General features: G+C 50.7%; 3 protein-coding genes across 5 annotated transcripts in view; 2 read left to right on the top strand and 1 right to left on the bottom strand.

Annotated features, from left to right (window-relative positions):
• CA14 (carbonic anhydrase 14) overlaps nucleotides 1–6,298 on the top strand; it is a 7,058-nt gene extending 760 nt beyond the window's left edge. The window contains exons 2-12 of the mRNA XM_029947165.1: nucleotides 64–164; nucleotides 2,183–2,203; nucleotides 3,095–3,274; nucleotides 3,643–3,785; nucleotides 4,009–4,104; nucleotides 4,308–4,374; nucleotides 4,526–4,683; nucleotides 4,788–4,908; nucleotides 5,146–5,166; nucleotides 5,288–5,372; nucleotides 5,488–6,298. Of these exons, the coding sequence (XP_029803025.1) occupies nucleotides 110–164; nucleotides 2,183–2,203; nucleotides 3,095–3,274; nucleotides 3,643–3,785; nucleotides 4,009–4,104; nucleotides 4,308–4,374; nucleotides 4,526–4,683; nucleotides 4,788–4,908; nucleotides 5,146–5,166; nucleotides 5,288–5,372; nucleotides 5,488–5,551 (1,011 nt within the window). The 5' untranslated portion in view covers nucleotides 64–109 and the 3' untranslated portion in view covers nucleotides 5,552–6,298. The remainder of the gene's footprint in view (nucleotides 1–63; nucleotides 165–2,182; nucleotides 2,204–3,094; nucleotides 3,275–3,642; nucleotides 3,786–4,008; nucleotides 4,105–4,307; nucleotides 4,375–4,525; nucleotides 4,684–4,787; nucleotides 4,909–5,145; nucleotides 5,167–5,287; nucleotides 5,373–5,487) is intronic.
• On the bottom strand, nucleotides 6,266–9,909 carry APH1A (aph-1 homolog A, gamma-secretase subunit). Its single transcript, XM_029947166.1, has 7 exons — nucleotides 9,564–9,909; nucleotides 8,845–9,015; nucleotides 8,596–8,669; nucleotides 8,238–8,360; nucleotides 7,957–8,084; nucleotides 7,411–7,534; nucleotides 6,266–7,079 (listed from the first exon to the last, which is right to left on the bottom strand). The coding sequence occupies exons 1-7, from the start codon at nucleotides 9,674–9,676 to the stop codon at nucleotides 7,015–7,017; spliced, it is 798 nt and encodes a 265-aa protein (XP_029803026.1). The 5' UTR covers nucleotides 9,677–9,909; the 3' UTR covers nucleotides 6,266–7,014.
• A 2,982-nt stretch (nucleotides 9,910–12,891) lies between these two features.
• Nucleotides 12,892–18,681, top strand: C8H1orf54 (chromosome 8 C1orf54 homolog). 3 transcript variants are annotated; one of them, XM_029947168.1, is made up of 6 exons: nucleotides 12,897–13,226; nucleotides 14,435–14,518; nucleotides 15,159–15,217; nucleotides 15,600–15,710; nucleotides 17,777–17,875; nucleotides 18,585–18,663. In XM_029947168.1, exons 1-5 carry the CDS (start codon nucleotides 13,181–13,183, stop codon nucleotides 17,870–17,872), a joined length of 396 nt encoding a protein of 131 aa, XP_029803028.1. In that variant the 5' UTR covers nucleotides 12,897–13,180; the 3' UTR covers nucleotides 17,873–17,875; nucleotides 18,585–18,663. The 3 variants fall into 3 exon arrangements, with proteins under 3 accessions (XP_029803030.1, XP_029803028.1, XP_029803027.1); XM_029947167.1 differs by having other exon boundaries at nucleotides 12,900–13,226; nucleotides 17,774–17,875; XM_029947170.1 differs by lacking the exon at nucleotides 17,777–17,875 and having other exon boundaries at nucleotides 12,892–13,226; nucleotides 18,585–18,681.
• Nucleotides 18,682–18,912: the final 231 nt, after the last annotated feature.

Genomic DNA, 18,912 nt, shown 5'->3' with positions numbered 1-18,912 from the left:
ACCCCGTTCTCTCTCCCTTTCTACCTCTCTCTCCCTCTCCCCCCCTTTCTCTGCCACCCCTAGTCCTCTAGTCCCCAAACTCCTGGAACCTGTTTCTTCTGGGGATGCCATGTTGTCCCTCATCCTCCTGCTGGAGGTGATTTGGATCCTGGCTGCAGATGGGGGTAGGTACATCTGGATGTCTGTGTGTCTGTCCGTGCTGGTGTCCACGTGCTGCCAGGCTCGCTTGATGGGGTGGAGGGGGAGGAATGTAAAAGGAAGCCCAAGGGGCTAGTATAATAGGCTCGGGATTGGAGGGGTGGAAGGGAGAGGAGCTGGGAGAGGGCACTTTCCATCTCCCCCCTTTGCCGGTGCAGCCTTGCAGTTTGTGGGGATGGGGGAGGGCTGGGGAGCTAGCAGCGGGGCAGGACATATTGACACGCTGTGGGAATCTCCTTACAAGCTATGGATTCTCTCCGGAGCTCTTTGCCTCCTGCCCTACTCCCAGGCTACCCTCCCGGCCTCCCTTTATTTCCCCAGTTAGGGAGTCAGGGAGGCAGAGAGTGAAAAGAAAAAGGCCTAATGGGGGGTGGGGATACCTCTACACTTCCTCACTCACTGAGACCCTGATCCCCAACTATGAACCTCATGGCCAATGTCCCCTGATTCTGTGGGGCAACTGAGTTCCCAGTTTCTCCCTGAAAGCAGCAGCAACAATAGTCAACACTGGTGGCTGGACCCTTACAAAGGACTTTCAGAAGCTCCCAGGAGATGAGGACTTTGGGGAGAACAGGCCGAGGTGCTCCCAAGAGTGTCCTCAGGACCCAACCCCTCATTTTGGGGTTTGCTATACCATACGCCTATTCTAGGCCTAGCTCAGTATCCAGAACATAGTAGGTGTGTAAGATCCCTTAATAAGAGCGGGGGAGGGGAAGTGTCTAGACAGCAGAAGGGGAATGCAGGGAGGAGTGAGGAGCTGGCCAAAACGAGGGTGGGAAAGTGCATCTGAGGGAAAATTTAAAAAATATATATAGGGAAGGAGGAAGAAGAGATGAAGAATTAGCAAGTTGAGGATTTGGTGGGAGGGTAAGGCTGTTGACCCGGCACAGAACCAGGGAGTTCAAGTTGTCCGAGGGTCCCCAGGAGCTGGTGAGAGGCTGCCTCCAGCCCTTCCTTGGGCTGCTCTTCAGAGTTGTCTGAACAAGGGATGGGCAAGAACAAGAGCCCAAGGATGAGATCATTTTATCTCAGAAGTCTGAGGAATTCAAGGGACTGAGTGAGGGGAAAGAATGGAGAAGTTTTCTCCAGAGTTTGAATTTGAAGTTGCCATTTGAATAATGCTTAGAAACTCTGCAGGAAGACCTTCTTCCCTTTTCCCCTTGAAAGGGTCTGGCCCTGGGTGAGGCTGGCCAGCAGACCCCCCAGCCTTTCAGCCTGAGACAGGATTGCAGGAGAGCCAGGCATGTGACCCCGCTGGCAGCTCTCTTTTCCGCACACAATGCTTTGTTTTCAGTCTGTCTCTGCCAGCTTGGCTGCTAGTGCCCACCCACCACCCTCCATGTGGCCCAGACCCTGCTGAGACTCGGCCTTCCCTAGCAATCCAGGGATCTAGGGAGCAGACGCTCCCGGTGATGGGGAGTTTCCTTCAGAGCTCCCGGGACTAAAGGAAGAACTTGAATGTGAATTCACAGCCAAGGGTCTCAAAATGTGCAACGCTTCAGAGCAAATGAATAATGGCCCTTCTCCCCTCGGTAGCACCACCCCCTACTACACCCTTTTTTCCCCCCTCCCCTTGTTTTAGTCCCTTTCCTCCAAGCCGGCTGTCCACACCCTCACCTCACCCCAACCCTCTAAGCGTAGGACTGGCTTGGGGCTGCCTTGGGTCTGACTTGGCCCCCGCTGGAGAAAAGTGACGGTGGGGCTGGCTGCACATTTGGGTCCAGGTTAATTTTAGGCTCTGGGCTCAATCTACTTATGTCTCCTCCCCCCGTACTCAGCACGCACCCTCACAGCCCGGGCCCCTGATTTTTAAATAGGCCCCCCGACCTTTCCACCGAGGTGTCGGGTTTCAGGGCTTCCTTTGGGAAGTGCTCGGGAGGAGGGCGGAGAAAGAGTGGGAGGGGTGGGGAGGGGAGAGGAGAGCAAAGTGCCGGACGCGGCCCCTGGCAGCGCGGACTGCAGCTCCGCTTTCTATGCCTTGCAGGTCAGCACTGGACCTATGAGGGTGAGAGCAGAGCCCAAAGCGCACCGCCACCTCTTTCACACTGGGACCACTTCACCTGCCGGGAAGACCTATGCCGAATTCCCTTTAGCTTCTCAGCCCAGCTCCTCACTCCCTGGGCCCCGGGCCCTTCGTTTTCCGTGTTTGACTCCTGGACCCTGTTCTGACTGTCGGATCCCATACCTGTTGATTCAGCAGAGAGGCTCGCGATGTCCCCACAGTCTGTGGCAATGAGGGGGCTGGAGTGAGAGGGAAACCGGGGAAGGGGAAGGGAAAGAAACACTGAGCTAATTCCTGGCTCTCTTTCTGACCTCATTGATCCTACCTGCATCTGAAATTGAGACAGAGCCTGAGGTCAGGGGTGGGGAAGAGGCTGGCAGGATAGTTTGTGACCCTGGTGGAGGTGGACTCCATTCCTTTGGACTTCTGACTCACGCCTGGATTCCAGAGTCCGTGCAAGGGCCAGTGTGAGAGCAAGAAATGAATTGTGGGAAGTCAGCAGAGGGAATGGTCTCCCCAGGCCACTTAGTAGGGGCCCCCACGGAGACTTGCTCCTTCAAGGATCATTTTATTCCCCCAGCCGTCCTGTTTCTGCTCTAGTGCCACCTCTCCAGGCATGCAGGCTTTCCATCCATCCCCCCTTCCTCCCATTCCGCTTTCTTGTCCCCCAGCTGTGGGTAAGTAAAAGCCACTACTCTCCACCTATCAGGAGAGCTGAGGTGTCCTCACAGCCTGGGAGTACGGGAAGCCTGCAGCAGCTTCCAGCCTGGCGGGGACCCCTGCCTCACCTAGACCCGCACAACTGGCTAGGTTGCCTGGGTTGGTGGGGGAAGGTTCCAGAAGGGTGGCTGGGGTTTGAAGAGCAGGACAAACGCCCCTGGTAATCCCCACCAGGCTCACATGGTCAAGACCACTGGCCAGCCTCTTACCCTGAGTGTGGAAGCAACGCCCAGTCCCCCATCAATATCCAGACAGACAGTGTGACTTTTGACCCTGAGTTGCCCACTCTGCAGCCCCATGGATATGACCAGCCTGGTGCTGAGCCCTTGGACCTGCACAATAATGGCCATACAGGTAAAAACCCCAGGCTCCAAGGAGATGTAAATGGTTCCAGTCTTAGGAGTCAGGGTAAAAGATGCATTCTAATTTCCAAATTCTTAGAAGGCTTCATCCATAAATTTGGAGATGTGAGAATGTGACTGAGGCTCCTATAGCTAATGGTGGGGAATGAACGTCTACGATGACACACTAAGGATGGATTAGTGCCATAGGGTGAATAGGATCCTCATTGAAAAAGGGTGGAATATGCTAGAAGGACTGGGCGCTACTGGGGAACAGAGGCAGAGAAGGCTGGCGAAGTCGCCTAAGGAGCAGCAGCGACACAGCTGTGAGAAGGTGTCCACATTCCCCACCAACCCTAACCTGGTCTCTCCTCCTCACAGTGCAACTCTCTCTACCCCCCACCATGTATCTGGAGGGACTTCCCCGAAGATATGTCGCTGCCCAGCTCCACCTGCACTGGGGTGAGACAGGATCCCTGGGGGGGTCAGAGCACCAGATCAACAGTGAAGCCACAGCTGCAGAGGTACCTGGGGAGCAAAGCTTGGGCTCAGACATGGGGACAAGCACAGTAGGTACCAGGGACAGGAAGGATCTGGAAACTGGGAAAAGTCATGCTTAAGAGTTAAGACCAACCTTTGTGGGCAAGTTTTAGGGCATGCTGGAGGGGGTGGCTGCCAGGGTCAAAGCCTTCAGGAAGGGGTCTTGGAGAGGCATTAAATGACTGAATCCCCTTTCCCCTCCCTCAGCTCCACATTGTACATTATGATTCAGATTCCTATGGCAGCTTAAGAGAGGCTGCCCCCATGCCACAAGGCCTGGCCGTCTTGGGCATCCTCATTGAGGTCAGTGGCCCCCAGTCCCCTCACCCGTCCCCCCCCACCCCCACCCCCGGTCTCTCTCCACTCCCAGTGCACTCCTCAGCCCTATCCTGCCCATGTCCATTGCTCTCCCTCCCGAGGCTAGTCAGCCACCCACTCTGACCACTTGTTTGGTACATGAATGTCTTACCCCCAATGCGGCCTCATCCCAAACGCTCCCTTTCCAGGTGGGGGAGACAAAGAATCCTGCTTACGAACACATTCTGAGTCACTTGCATGAAATTAGGAATAAAGGTAAGCCTGTGTGATCAGACTTCGGGACACCTCCCTGATGAGGCCAGCGAGGCCTGGGGTGACTGTGAGCTAGGTGCCAGGGGTTCACCTCTAGGAGCCCTGTCTGGGGGGACAGTGAGGGTAAGAGGAGTGCTAGCCTTTTCTCCTCCAGATCAGAAGACCTCGGTGCCTCCCTTCGACGTGGGAGGGCTGCTCCCCTCACAGCTGGACCAGTTCTTCCGCTACAACGGCTCTCTCACCACCCCACCCTGCTACCAGAGTGTGCTCTGGACTGTCTTCAACCAAAAGGCTCAGATTTCCGTGGGACAGGTGAGTGGGGACGAGGCGAGGCAGCAGAGACCCAGCGGTAACCTCTTTCCCAGTCCCCAAAATGAGGGACCCTTCTCCCTGAATCCCACTCTTCTGCTCCTCAGCTGGAAGAGCTTCAGGAGACACTGTTCTCCACAGAAGAGGAGCCTTCGGAGCTCCTGGTGCACAACTACCGAGCCCCCCAGCCTCTCAATCAGCGAACGGTCTTTGCTTCTTTTGTCCAAGGTGACTGTATAGGGCTTGGAAAAGGAGCTGGGAAGCTGCGGGGGGCTCCGTGGCAGGAGCTAGGGAGGCCCTGGGAAGAAAAGGAAGGTTAGGAGGGGAAGGGGTTTCTAGGACTTGCTTGGACTGGGATTACCCTACCCAAGTGCCAGGCGATCTCCCAGGGCATAGAGGCAGGGCGTGTCCTCACCTGGGATGGGGGGCTCAAGTCCCACTGACCCAAGTCTTCTTCCCTTACAGTGGGATCCCTGTATACCACAGGTAAGTTGGCCCTGCCTGGGTATGAACAGATGGGAGGGGCACTCAGCCATGAAAGGAGGGAAGGCTCAGCATTCAGGTTAGTCCTCAAATGAGTAACACTCGCCATCTTCCCCCCTCCCAGGTGAAATGCTGAGTCTAGGAGTGGGCATCCTGGTCGGCTGTCTCTGCCTTCTGCTGGCTGTTTATTTCATCGCTAGGAAGATTCGGTGAGGTCCTCCTTTCCATCCCTTCGGTCCTTTCTTTTCCACTGAAAAGCACTCTATCCCACCTCTGATCTGTTTCATCCGGCCCAGTCATTGGCGTGAACTATCCCCCTTCCAGGAAGAAGAGGCTGGGAAACCGGAAAAGCGTGGTCTTCACCTCAGCACGCACCGCAGAGGCATAGACTCCCTCTCAGACAGCGTGGATGCCTCCCCCTCCTGCCAGTCAGGGGGCTTCTAAGATGGGGTGCAGGGCCTGGCCAGAAAATACTATAGAAGTAATGGGCAGACACCCCTCCCTCCTCCAGACAGCCTCACACACAGGCACGGACGGGCTCTCATTCAAGGAATAGCAGAGTCTTCAGCCTCTCAAAACATATGGATCAGGACCATTCCTCTGCTGACAACGCAGAGGGCAAATTGTGTTCATTGGTAGGGGAAGCTGGGGTGTGCCCCAAGGTCCTCCATCCCCTTGCCTATATGTCCCTTTCCCTAAACAGAGGGCAGGTCGTCCCTTTAGGAAAAAGAGTTGCTGCTGTTGGGGTTATATTTTTTTGCTCAATATATCTGGAAATTAAAGTTTCTAACCCCACCTGTGGCCTTACCTTTGGGGCTCTTGAGATTAGAGGAGTTAATTCCTCAGGTGGCAGAGGTGTGCAAAGGACAGGGGGAAAGCAGCATGGCAGAAAAACTCTTTTTTACCTCAGTCCTGCGAAGGAAGATCCACTTCTGGAAAATGTTTAACCCAAAGCTTCTGACATCTGAGACCACCAGCCCCGATTTTTACTCTCATACCCAAGCCATGCCGGAGGGGTGAAAATTTCCCAGGTTAGGGAAGAGGTTGAGTGTGAGAAGTCTCAACTAGCGTGTCATCCCCTCCCTCAAAAGCCACATTCCCCCACAATTATAAAGTCCTTTTTATTAGTCAAAAATCACAATCACCTTGATTAAAAGGATGGGACATGCCATCCTTGGCAGAAAATGATACAGTTTATAGAAAACCTCCCCGCCCCCCCTCCACACCCCAATTAAAAACTAGAAAAAAATATGCCCTCCTTCCCTGTGACATCATGGTAGCCTGACCTCTCCAGTGACCTTGCCGCTCCAGAGGGGCCAGCTCACCGCAGCACCCCCCACTTCACCCTGGGGAGGGGAGGGCTGCTGGTGGTCCAGGAGGTCCAAACATTAGTTCCAGTAATACCAGTTTCCCAAACATGCACTTCCTTCCTTTCCCCCCAAGGCCTGTGGCCAGAGGGAAAGGGGGATAGATATAAGCCCAGCCATGAAGAGTAATTTGAGGAGAGAGAATATACGTCCAAGGAGGTTAGAAGAATTCCAACTCACCTCCACCCTCCCCACTCAAAAAAAAAAAAAAAAAAAGGCAGTTTGGGGGCGTCTTTATCACACCCAACATGGTTCCCCTCAGACCTGAGAAAAAGACCAAGACGCCCAGTCTGGGGAGGAGGTACTGGGAAACTTCGAGCTCACCTACCCTTGAGCCTCCAATAATATCATCTCCACAGCCAACAGCTAAGCTAGGTCCCTTGTCTTGGCAACCTGCACTGTCCACAACTGGAGATGGAGAAATACAGGGCGAGGAGATCAGGAGGGCACCCCAGGCCTAGGGGTCCCCCCCCCCCAGGTGCCCTCAGTCCTCGGGTGGGATGCGCAGGGCAGAATACACCATCACCCGACTGTCCTCCTGCCGTCGGCCTGCAGAGGGGAAGGGGGGTGAGTCTTGCGCAGGGTGAGAGCAGAGCACTGACACATGGGGCGTCCTGAACAAGGGGGTCCCCAGATGGTGGGGATAAGTGCAGATTCAAACCCGCCAGTCACTGACTGGCCGAACCCAGACGCTTCCTGGTAATGCCTAGAGACTAAAGGTCACCAGTGGACAAAGCAAAACCCTGAAGGTGGTGGGACAGACCGGCGAGGAGACAGAGAATGGTGGGCAATGGACCCTGGCTAGGGCTGGGCTCGGTCATGGGCAGTGGGCAGGCAGGTGGGATCTGTCAGGCGATCAGTCCAGGTAGTCAGTCCTTACACGAGAGGCTGCGCCGGATACTCCGGAGGGACCCTCCGGCTGTGATGAAGGCCCAGAGCCCCATGGAGACAGTGACCGCATAGACAGGCAGCAGGCTGGCCTCATACCAGGGATTCAAGAATGTCTAGGAGAGGGGGTGAGAGAGTAGGAATGAGTTTAATTTCTCCCTCTGCCTAATCCCCAAATTCTCTACATGCCTTTGACTCAAACCTCCCGCCAGGTGGCCCACTCCAATCCTCTAGTCCTTCCTTTTGAGGTGCTGGTATTGTGTGGTCAAGAGGATTTCTGACTAGCTCCCTAGAGGTTTCTGCCCTCCTGCTCACCTCAGGTCATTTGTATTACAGTGGGACTAATCCATTCAACCTCCCAGAGGATCCCCAGGGCAGGTGATACACTTGATGCTGAGGTGAGACTTCTAAACACTTACCTTTCTGCTTCCTTCCTAGATGTGTTTTAAAATGTTAAGAAGTGAGCATGGATCTCCCTTCCATCCTGCTCCCCATTAAACTTTTTTTCTCACTGGCCCCTCCAGCCGCCCCAACTCACCAGTCCTGATGTCAGTAGGTGACTTCCAACCACCAGGCCCAAAGCCCAGTACCGTCTCCTCTCACAGGCATCGAAGAACACAACCCCCCAGAAGGTGTGGAGCAGGATAATGGCTGCCGTCAGAAAGGCTGCAGGAAGGGAGGTAGGGATGAGACACATCCCTCGCCTCATCCCCCCCTCCTGAGATGCCAAGCTAAAGAAGTCTCACAGGGAGGGCCAATAACTCAGATCAGGGCCAGGGATGGACGGGGCGTGAGGGCGTGACAGAATGCAGATCTTACCTGAAGTCAGGAAGTAATAGGGCGAGTCTCCATGGATTCCAACCACACCTGGCCCAAGTGCATCAGCCAAAATATTGATAACAGAGAAGACACCACTGATGATACCGAAGGAAAGACCAGAAACTGGGGGGAAGGAGGGGCTCATCAATGTCAGAGATCACCACATACTGATCACCAGTGATCTCACCCCATTCCCAGCCACAGTTCCCCCGCACCTACTCTCCCTCCAGCCCACCTCTCCTTGGAAATCAGGTATGAAGGAAAAGCAGCAACCCCTTAGAACATGTGGATGTTTTTTACTCCCCTGGGAGAGGGGGTGTCCAACTCCCTCCTCCAGTCCCCCCCACCCTCGGCTCACCATAGGCCATCTGGCGGATGGAGATGGGTGATCTTCCGTCCTCACTCAGCGATGCTAACCCCTCATCTGCCTTCCTGGGGTGGGGGCGGGGGATGGGGTAGGGGAAACATGAAGAAGGGTAGGAATGCTCCTTTCACTCCGACGTCCTCCCTTAGTGTCTCCTCTTTCAAACCACCACCCAGAGGCTGCCCCACTTCTCATAGCGCAATCCTCTGCCCTTCTCCCCTCTGGACCATCCCGTCTTCTTACTTAAGCAGCTTGTAGTAGGCAAAACGAAACACCTCCTGTAGAAGGACAGACACCGCAGCACCAAAAATCAGGAGGCCATACTGGAGCCGGGCATCTGACCTGTCGGTCACATGGACCAAGATGAACCAGACCACAGAGGCCAAGAGCAGGGAGACCAGCCAGAAAAATGCCCTGAGGAAAGACAAGGGCAATCAGACAGGCCACGGTAGAGAGAGCCAGAGAAATCAAGGAGGCAGGCAATCAAGGCTGCAGCACATAAAGTGGAAGTTAGATTTCCGGATGGTCTAGAAGACTGGGAGGAGACAGGGTAGGTGTCTCCACCCAGGGAGTCTTGTAGGGATAGGGACGCAGGGGAAAGGACAGAAAATCTGACTAATGAATCTTCAGAGCGATGAGAGGCAGAATGTACGCGCACAGTAGTAGGGAGAGGTATCCATTCCTGGATCCTCCTTTAGGCCGGCGGAGGTCAGCACACCCCCCTCACGAGTCTTGGCCTTGGGCCTTCTCTGACGTCGCCGGGATAGTATAGGAGGAATCTGTGCGATCCCTGGAAGGCGGAAACCAACTGCGGGAGAGGGCAAATCATCTAGACCCCCGACTCGACCCTTTCCAATCTTTACCTCCGACTTGCTCCCCCAACTCAGGCTCCCAAGCTCGCCCAGCCCCTTCCGGGTCTCTCTCTCTGGCGCCCTCCCGCGTCTTCTCGACCCCCTACTCACCCCGCCACCAGGATGATGACGCGTAGAGGGTCCCCAGCCACAGTGATCAAGAAAAGCGCAAAGGCCGGGCCGAAAGCGACGAAAGTGCATCCGAAAAACACTGCGGCCCCCATGGCTGGGCAGCTGGGGGCGGGGTGGAGGCCTGGCCAAGAGGGGTGGATGGGGGAAGTACGCCAGCTAAGGAGTCTGCTTGGGGTGGCGACGCGACCCCGTGAGGGTCGCGGTGCAATGTCACCCCCGGACCCCAGGGAAGGGGAGGGGGTCACTGAAACCCCTGGTACAGGTCCGCGCGACTTCCTCTACGGAAGCCGAGGAGGGAACAAAACCCGACCGCAGCCCCATGGCCACCTCCCATCCAATCCCCATACCACGAAGGCCAATGGAGACTCGGCAGGGGCGGAGCTGTCGGGGGTGGGGACGATGTCGCACGGCCTGCTGGGAGTTGTAGTCCTCCTGCACTACTAAGCCTTCAACTTTGGTCCTGGAAGTGGCTCGCGCAGGTCAAAGGAGGAGAGGGCCGGGACTGGCCCGGGTTCCTGGGTCCCACTGGACCTTGACTGTGGCTTCCTTTCGTTATTTTGTGGGGAAAGGTGGTAGCGATTCTGCGTCTTCTCGACGAGCTGCAGAGCGGGGGGAGGGGAAGATCCTGTTGAAACCTAAAGGACAAATACAAAGAAAGCACAGGATAGAAGGTGCAGAGAGATAGGGACGGGTATTGTTCTTACTTGAATAAGAGGAAATGGCCTTGAGCTACTGCCTAAGACATGACTTAAAAGAAAGAGCTCTTTGAACAAATGAGTATAGGAAGCATGCAATTCAGTGAGTATACCGCTAACGAAGCTTTCCTATGTAATGACCAGAAAGTAAGACAGAAGAAGAGCCTGGAGAGCAACGTTAGGAAGGAGGTCAGATGGAATTCGGTGTTAAGATTCGGAGTTAAGACTTTGTAAAAAGCAATTCGAGCTATGGGTTGAAGGAAAAGGACATCACCCCCGCCCTCCGCCATCCACCCACCCAAGTCACACAGTTCCTTTTGGGTCATACTTCCTCTATTTATTTTCTGAAAATGAACCTCGGTGGTGTCTTTTCCTCAGGCCAGGGGAAGGCACAGGGGTTGTGTGTATTAGAGTGAAAGAAAATTGGAGAAGAGGGTATTGTAACCTCATTTGGATGGGGGGTAGGGTCAGTCTTTAGGGAGGATGTTTAGGCAAAAGAGTACCAGGATGGGAACGTGAGGGAATCTGGGAATTTTGAGAGACTCATCTAAGTACAAAAAAAGCAACTATAGAAATTGTTCAAAGAGAATCAGGCTTCCTTTCCTTACTGGAAGTGATGTAGGACTTCGTGCATCTGGGTACATCAGCAGAAGCCTTTTACATTTTTTTCCAGGAAATTCTAGAAAGGAGCTGAAGAGACAGATTGGATAGGTTTACATGGAAAATCACCATCACCAAAGCAAATCCTCCCCAGCAAAAGGTGAGATAGTGGACACACGCTGGCCAGGGCTCAAAACTCCAGAATGTCTGGCTTCTGAGGCTAGCAGCCCAAGTCGGGGAGAGATAGGCATGAGACGGCTCTTCTCATCTCTCCTTTGAGCTATTACCACAGCATCCTTTTTTTTTTTTAGATTTTTTTAAACTTTATTTTTTTTAAATAGTTTGTCAAATTGGTTTCCATACAACACCCAGTGCTCTTCCCCACAAGTGCCCTCCTCCAACACCACCACCTCTTTTCCCCCCTCCCCCTTCAACCCTGTTTGTTTTCAGCATTCAATAGTCTCTCAAGTTTTGCGTCCCTCTCTCTCCTCAACTCTTTCCCTCTTCCCCTCCCCCTCATCCTCCATTAGGTTTCTCCCGTTCTCCTGTCAGACCTATGAGTGCAAACATATGGTATCTGTCCTTCTCTGCCTTATTTGGCTTAGCATGACACCCTCAGGGTCCATCCACTTTCCTACAAATGGCCATATTTCATTCTTTCTCATTGCCATGTAGTATTCCATTGTGTATATATACCACATCTTCTTGATCCACTCATCAGGTGATGGACATTTAGGCTCTTTCCATGTTTTGGCTATTGTTGACAGTGCTGCTACGAACATTGGGGTACATGTGCTCCTATGCATCAGCACTTCTGTATCCCTTGGGTAAATCCCTGGCAGTGTTATTGCTGGGTCACAGGGGAGTTCTATTGATAGTTTTTTGAGGAACCTCCACACTGTTTTCCAGAGCGGCTGCACCAGTTTACATTCCCACTAAGAGTGTAGGAGGGTGCCCGTCTCTCCACACCCTCGCCAGCATCTATAGTCTCTTGATTTGTTCATTTTAGCCACTCTGACTGGCGTGAGGTGGTATCTCAGTGTACCACAGCATCTTCTGAGTGCTAAGAGTAAACCAAACCTCTCTTGTCCACAAGTGGTTTCACAGAGACTTTCATAGTGCCTGGCCCGTAGTAGATGTTGAGTGGATATTAACTTCCTTTTTAAAAATTTTTGCTTATTTATTATTGAAACAGAGCATGAGTAGGGGAGGTGCACAGAGAGAGGGAGACACACAATCCGAAGCAGGCTCCAGGCTCTGAGCTGTTAGCACAGAGCCCTATGCGGGGCTCAAACCCATGAACCGCGAGATCATGACCTGAGCCAAAGTGGGATGCTTAACTGACTGAGCCACCTAGGCGCCCCATATTAACTTGCTTTTAAAAAACATAATTGTTCTTATTCCCTTGCTAATGAACTCTGAATTGCCTATCAGAGTGGGCCTAGCATCTACCTTACTAAATGTTTCTGGGTTGAACTGAATGAAAATGGAAACATTAAAGCAGAGAGAAGGGTGAGATGAACTCTATTCCTGTGGCTAGAATGAAGGTTGCATACCAAGTGACTGAAAGTTGGAGAAGCGGGGTGGCATCTATTCAAGGAAATAGGCTGTTTCCTCCCTTGTTCCATCCTGTATCCAGAAATTGGAGAAAGAGATGAAGTGAGGTCAGTACTTACCACAGAGGAAATAACTGGCGTTGGCTGGGAGATTTTTAACAGAAGTAATGCAGCAGGTGCTTTGAGTATCAGTATTGAGTAACAATGTTAGTATTGCTCTTGTATTTCCGAGTCCAGGAAAGGCAGAAGAGAGGACATTTTTTCCACCTAGAAACAGTGCTCATTGGTTTCTCTGAACATTTTGACTGTGAGGAAAGAGATTGTAAGCCTGGACTCTCGCTAGCAATGGGAACTTAGGGCCTGTGAGCAGCAGGAGGGTGAGCTTTTAGTGAGACTGGGGAGGAAGTCACCTTCTTCAGAGGGGAAGCCCCTGGTAGGCTGGGGTTTTTTGTTTACTTGCTTGCTTTGGTGGTGGCCACGAGAGTCCTGAGTGGACCTAATCTAGGGCTGGGGGAGCTCAGTGAACGTGTGCACATCAAAACCCACTTTGCCTCTCCCTTAATCTGGGCAGCTCTCTGGCTGACCAGTAGCGGATGATGACCTAGGCAGTCAGCAACTGGGCGGGGAATTTGACTCCCTTGGGGAGTTGCAGCAGCTTTGGAGGAGGGCAGGAAGGCGGGCTAAGTTTGTTGAGAAATGCTGTAATTTCCTTTTTGACTTTGACGGCAACTGTCCAGAATCCAGAATGGATGTCCTCTTCGTAGCCATCCTTGCTGTGCCATTCATCCTGGGTAAGTTTGCTTCTCTCCCTGAGCTCGTGGGCCAGGTCTGCTATCATAAGTGGGGTGGGAGAAAAGTGAGGAGAGGGTGAGAGGCGCAACGTAATGGAGAGTAATGACACTGATTTGTGTCAGTGTCCAGTGTTGGGGTGGAGGGGGGGGCGGGATCTGGAAAGCCGAGCCAGAAGTGGGGAGGAAAACAATCCTTTCAAAGAAGAGACGGCTGGTGTAGATGTAACACTTGGCACTGGGAGTCCTTAACAAGAGTCACCTCGGTGGTCCATCACCGCAGAGTTGAGCAAGATGAAGGGGACTGCAGTGAGCTGGAGGAGAGAGGTGGGCTCTTGGAAGGTGGGGCAGTCTGAGAATAGTGAGAGAAGCCAGGGCATTTTCCTTCCCAGAGGATTGGAGGAAAACCCTTGTATTGGTAAGGACACAGAGGTAGGGGGTGGCCTTCAGGGTAGTGGACAACTGGCTTCCCTCAGGGACAGGCTCCCAAAAGTAGCTTGGCTCCTTCCCTCCTTTGTTCCCAGTCTACCAGGTACTCTCATTGTTTCCTTTTCCTCCAGATTTGTGTGTCATCCCCTGGGGTTCAGGGAGAGCATTCAAGGAGCTTAGGGAAGTGTTTAGTAGGAGGCCTGGAGTCCTTGATGTAATCGTGTCAAAGCCACAGTTTTATTCCTAGGAAGGAAGAAAAACTAATGTAGATGGGGCATTTAGTCCAGCTGACTCATTTGAAAAAAAGCGATGTTAAGTAACTTCTCCAGGGCTATTCCGCTAGTTTGCAGTGAATCCGGAACTAAAACCCAAGTCCAAAAGCCTAAAGATGTATGTCTCTGTTCTGAGACACTGAGGAGAGAAGGACTCTCACAGAAATAATATGGTGTGCAGAGTACTGGAAAAGAGATTTGGAGCTCTTCATTTCTGGTATCTCTGCTTCCTACCTTTTTTAGCTTCAGTTATTTTGGGTTTACAGAAAGTGAAGGGACCCATTTCCTCTCTAGGAGTCTGAATTGAAAGGGCATGGAGTACAGGCCCCATCACAGATATGGAGCCCCAAAGACTGAGAAGGGTTTAGAGGTACACGGGCAGTGAGATAGTGAGACGTTGGAGGGGAGGCAGAAAGAAAAGACATGGAGAAAGCAGAGATCAACTTCAGGTGACCTTCTTTTGCTAAGGAGTTCCAGATGCCCCTTGACCTCTAGTCTTTGACCCCATAGGACAAGAATATGAGGATGAAGAAGGACTGGAGGAGGACGATTACTATCAGGTGGTTTATTATTATACAGTCACTCCCAATTATGGTGAGTATGGGTGGACAGCAGGATGGACAGAGCTTTGGGAGTACTTAGTTCTGAGGCTTTGCCTTTCTCTTTGGAATCAGAGCAACTAGATCAGAGAGAAATTTGGCAAAGGCCTTATCAAGGCTTATGATGTAATTTCTCAGGCTAATGATTTTCAGTTCTTTGGAAACTGGTTGAAACAATTTAAAGATTTTCAAATTTGTAAATTATTAAAAACATTTTTTAATGTTTATTCATTTTTGAGAGACAAAGAGTGTGACTGTGGGAGGGGCAGAAAGAGAGAGCGAGAGACAGACAGAATCTGAAGCAGGCTCCAGGCTCTGAGCTGTCAGCACAGAGCTTTACATGGGGCTCCAACCCATGGATGGCGAGACTGACCTGAGCTAAAGTCGGACGCTTAACCGACTGAGCCACCAGCTGCCTTTCAGATTTGTAAATTATTTTAGATACCAGATTGAAAATATAAATTCAGACACATTCACAAACATGTTTAACATTAGAGTTCATTAGAATTAGCTTATACCGGTAAATTTTACAACTTGAGCAAGTTGAAGTATTCTGAGCAATTTCTTCCTCTTTCCATTTCTAGACCTACTGCTACCTTTTTCCTTTGTCACTACTGCTTTTTTCTCCTCCCTAGATGACTTTGGTGCAAATTTCACTGTGGATTACTCCATATTTGAATCAGAGGACAGACTGGTGAGTGACCTCTACATCTAAGAGGGTCAGAATAGGTAGCAGTTAAAAGGAAATGTGGAAATGTAAATGATTAGCAAAAATAAAAGTGTATTTGGTGAAATGAAACTAGGCCCAACACAGATTTGTAAACCACAGGAAGGGAGAATAAAGCCAGAACTCTTGTGGGTTTGCTGAGACACTGAGAGGGAGGGGCAGTTCTTGAGTGGAGGGGACTGGTGAACAGAAATGGGTACATATTCCATGCAAACATAAATTGGGGAGGATCCCTGAGCTTAAGTCCTGGGCAGTGGGAGCGCAGGAGAGAAAGACTCGAAATAGAGAATCTGAGGATGTTGGATGGAAGCAATGATAACTCTGTGTTTCTTGATCCTACGGAGGGCAGAACAGGTTGAATCAGGAGGTAAAGGAAGGAGCAGAAACTACCATTAGTCACGAAACAGAACATGCAGACCATCAGAAGCCTGAAACGTTGAAACCAATGACAGTGGAATCAGTGAGTGGATTGAGGATGGTGGGGTGGGAGGGGAGGGTATGAGACATCTCCTAACCCGGGAGAGACCCCAGGGCTGGAGACACAGAACAGAGGGAGGGCTGGAATAACAGGATTTGGGGGAAGGAGAAACCAAATAACTAGTATACCAATGCAGGTGTCCAGCTCAGATTGGCCATCACACCTTTCACTGAGATTTAATACTGACCTTGTATTCAGAAAACTGGGAAGATTTGGTCCAGTTAAATTTCAGTTCAGTAGTACTTAAGGCATATGTAACCTATGACCAAAGCTGTGAAGGGTGTGGATGCTGATGATGAAACAGAAATCTGTGATGTTCCTATTGCCCTGAAAGTATTTATCAAAATCAAGTTTACACTTGCAAAACATTTAGAACAAACTGAAAATGTTTGGAACAATGTTAAATTACATACACATTTGAAAGCATAGGCAAATTTGAGGCTAGTGTTTTAGGCAGTGGAAGGCCAGGGATCAGTATACACTGGAGCTGCCTGGAAGACTTTTAGGAGGTGATGATGCTTCAGATACACTAAAGGATAGGTGAGCTTTTGACTGGTAGTCACGTTATGAAAGTATGGGTGCGTGAGTGAGGGGATGGAACCACCATGCATGTTTGGTGGACAGGGTATGATTGAAGGAGAAAGTATGTGGGAAATTAAGAAAAAAGAATTTAATTTAAAAGGCTAATATTTGCTTGGTAATTTCACCAAGGCAAGGGCAAGATAGGGCTGAACTACAAGAGAATCTGAGTGGCAGGCTGAAGTTTGGAGTTATAAGCAATGGGGAGCCTAGTAAATTCTTCAGTATAGTAAAGATACACGGGAAGTGGCATTTTAGAAAACTGTTTGGTTGTATGCAGGATGCAATGGAGAGGGGAGAAATGCACTAGACTTGCATCATTCCAGAAACAATCCATTAGAGGCTTGGACTAGGGAAGTAGCATTTTGAATGGAGAGGAGAAAAATAAATATTTTGAATAAAGTGCCTTGCTTCAGTGATAATTTCATATGAGCAATAAATGAGGAGAGTGTTGAAGTAACCTCTAAGTTTTGAATATGGATGTCTGCAGAAATGATTGACCAAAATGGGACCTGTGAAAGGTCAGAGTGCTTTAGGACTGAAGTTATAAATTTGGTATTGGCCAAGCTGAGTTTATGATGACAGCCCTGTGAGGGTGCCCTAAAGGTAGCTGGACTAGGTTAGAGCTACAGTCCTAACTGCAAAGTCACAGTTACAGAAGTAGGTGAGCTCAACAGAGCCAGTACACAGAAAACCAAAAGGCCAATGAACGTGCGTATAGCTAGTAGGAAGAGGACAAGGACTCAACCAAGAAAATGTAGAACTGATTGGACAGGTAGGCCGATAGCCAAGTTTGTATTGTAGAATCTAGAAGATAAAGTTTAATGTAATCAATAAAAAGCTACCAAGAGGCCAAAGAAAAGGAGGTCATTGGAAATCCCAAAGAAAGAAGTTGTAATTGAGTGGTTAAGCCAAAATTAGTTTTTTTGTGGAGTTGGAGAGGAAGTACATTGTGAAGAAGGGGAGGGAGAGTATAGACCAATCATTTGAGGAAACTGGTAATGAAAAAAGAAAAGCAACAGCTAGAGAGGGCAACATGACCAAAGTGTGGCCTGAATATAATTGACCACAGACAGGAGTCGTCAGTAGGAATGGGAAGCTGCTGATCGATGACAAGGATGAAGAAATATTTTCAAGTATACAGTAGTCTCCATTTAGATTGTAAAGGAGTCAGGTCTTAGTCACATTTACATCCCCCTGTAGCACCTAGCACAGTGACTAACATAGTGTTGTGCATATAATATTAAAAACACACATTCCTGAATTGAGTTGAACCTCCCTGGTATGGTCAGGAGGCTGAAAGGCAAAGAGGAAAGGACTCCTTATAGTTATGGGGAGGAGAGATGGATTTTTCTGTAAGGAAAGGAAGACTGAGGTTGGTGTAAAGAGACGGCTGTCCTTTCAGAGGGGGAGGGGGATGGGAGGACGGATGACACTGGCCTACTGTGGGGGGATGTCTATTTTAGCAGAGTCCAGATCTGAACGGTGCGGTATCCGGTCTGCAGAGTCCTGCTCCCCTCCTCCTGTCCTGGGCCCTCATTCAGGGGGGGATGTATTTCATGTAGAAGGTGAGAGTGCAGCCGCTGGTCTTGGGGGAGTCAGTGAACTAATTTCTTACCAGTATCTCTGGCTAGTGTTTCCAGCCTGGTCAGTTCTCAGCTGCTTAAAAGGAAGAGGGATCTCATTTAGAAAACTCTTATTAATCTAATTTTAAAGAGGTTTAGGAGATGGTGAGGCAGAGACTTTTCAAACGGGAGTCATTACTTTTTCTGAACTGGGAGGACTTCAGGACCTCCTACAGCAGAAGCAGATGAAATAGAGAAAAAAACCCCTCCAGATTTCCAGTCTGCCTCGAGGAATCAAAGCTGGTTCCAGCTAGGGCAGCTGCCAGAGGGCATAATGGGAGGGGCCTTACAACCTGGCAGAGTCCAGAGGCAAAGTTCAGAGGCAGGAGGGGTGGTGGTTGCTTCCTAGAGGACAGATGGTGGAGACAAGGGAGGAAGAGAGGCCTTGTACTATGGGGAAGAAATTTAAAATTGGGATTCTAAATAACTGGGGGCGAGGGGGAGGGGGAGGAATGTGTGTGAAGAGATTTAGTGGCTTTAAGGAGTAAGGAGGAGAGGAAGGGGACACATCTTCCAGGAGATATCATGGGGAAATCTAGCTCAGAGTATGAAATATGGGGAGTTTTAATGGGGTGGGGGGCAGAAGGGCTTCATGAGCCCCCTGAGCCTGGTGGTTTTCTCTTTCTTTGCTTTTTTTTTTTTTTTTTTTTAGGAAAAAGAAGGCGGCTACAAATCTTTGGATGGGGATTTGGGAAGAAGAAATTGGAAGATAAAAAGATAAATAAATGAAATAATCTGGTCACTCTCTACTCCCTGAAAGGCTCTGTTCTAAACTCAACACTGAAGAGGGAGCACCAGGATGGGGGTAGGAAAGGTAGATTACAAAGGGTGTTAGGTAGGACGCCGGGTGGCTCAGTCAGTTAAGCCTCCGACTTGGGCTCAGGTCATGATCTCACAGTCTGTGGGTTCCAGCCCTTCATCCGGCTCTGTACTGACAGCTCAGAGCCTGGAGCCTGCCTCAGATTCTGCGTCTCCCTCTC

This window comes from Suricata suricatta, chromosome 8 (genome assembly GCF_006229205.1).
Source record: "Suricata suricatta isolate VVHF042 chromosome 8, meerkat_22Aug2017_6uvM2_HiC, whole genome shotgun sequence".
Classification (NCBI taxonomy): Eukaryota; Metazoa; Chordata; class Mammalia; order Carnivora; family Herpestidae; genus Suricata; species Suricata suricatta.
This window is presented reverse-complemented; position numbering and strand designations above follow the sequence as displayed.

Coding starts and splice junctions, on each gene's coding strand:
- APH1A (XM_029947166.1), bottom strand. CDS start 9,676: ATGGGGGCCGCAGTGTTTTTCGGATGCACTTTCGTCGCTTTCGGCCCG. Junction 7,535..7,956: donor ACCTACTGACATCAGGACTG/GTGAGTTGGGGC, acceptor CCCCTCTCCTAG/ACATTCTTGAATCCCTGGTA. Junction 7,080..7,410: donor TATCCGGCGCAGCCTCTCGT/GTAAGGACTGAC, acceptor TCCCCTCTGCAG/GCCGACGGCAGGAGGACAGT.
- C8H1orf54 (XM_029947167.1), top strand. CDS start 13,181: ATGGATGTCCTCTTCGTAGCCATCCTTGCTGTGCCATTCATCCTGG. Junction 13,227..14,434: donor TGCTGTGCCATTCATCCTGG/GTAAGTTTGCTT, acceptor TTGACCCCATAG/GACAAGAATATGAGGATGAA. Junction 14,519..15,158: donor TACAGTCACTCCCAATTATG/GTGAGTATGGGT, acceptor TCTCCTCCCTAG/ATGACTTTGGTGCAAATTTC.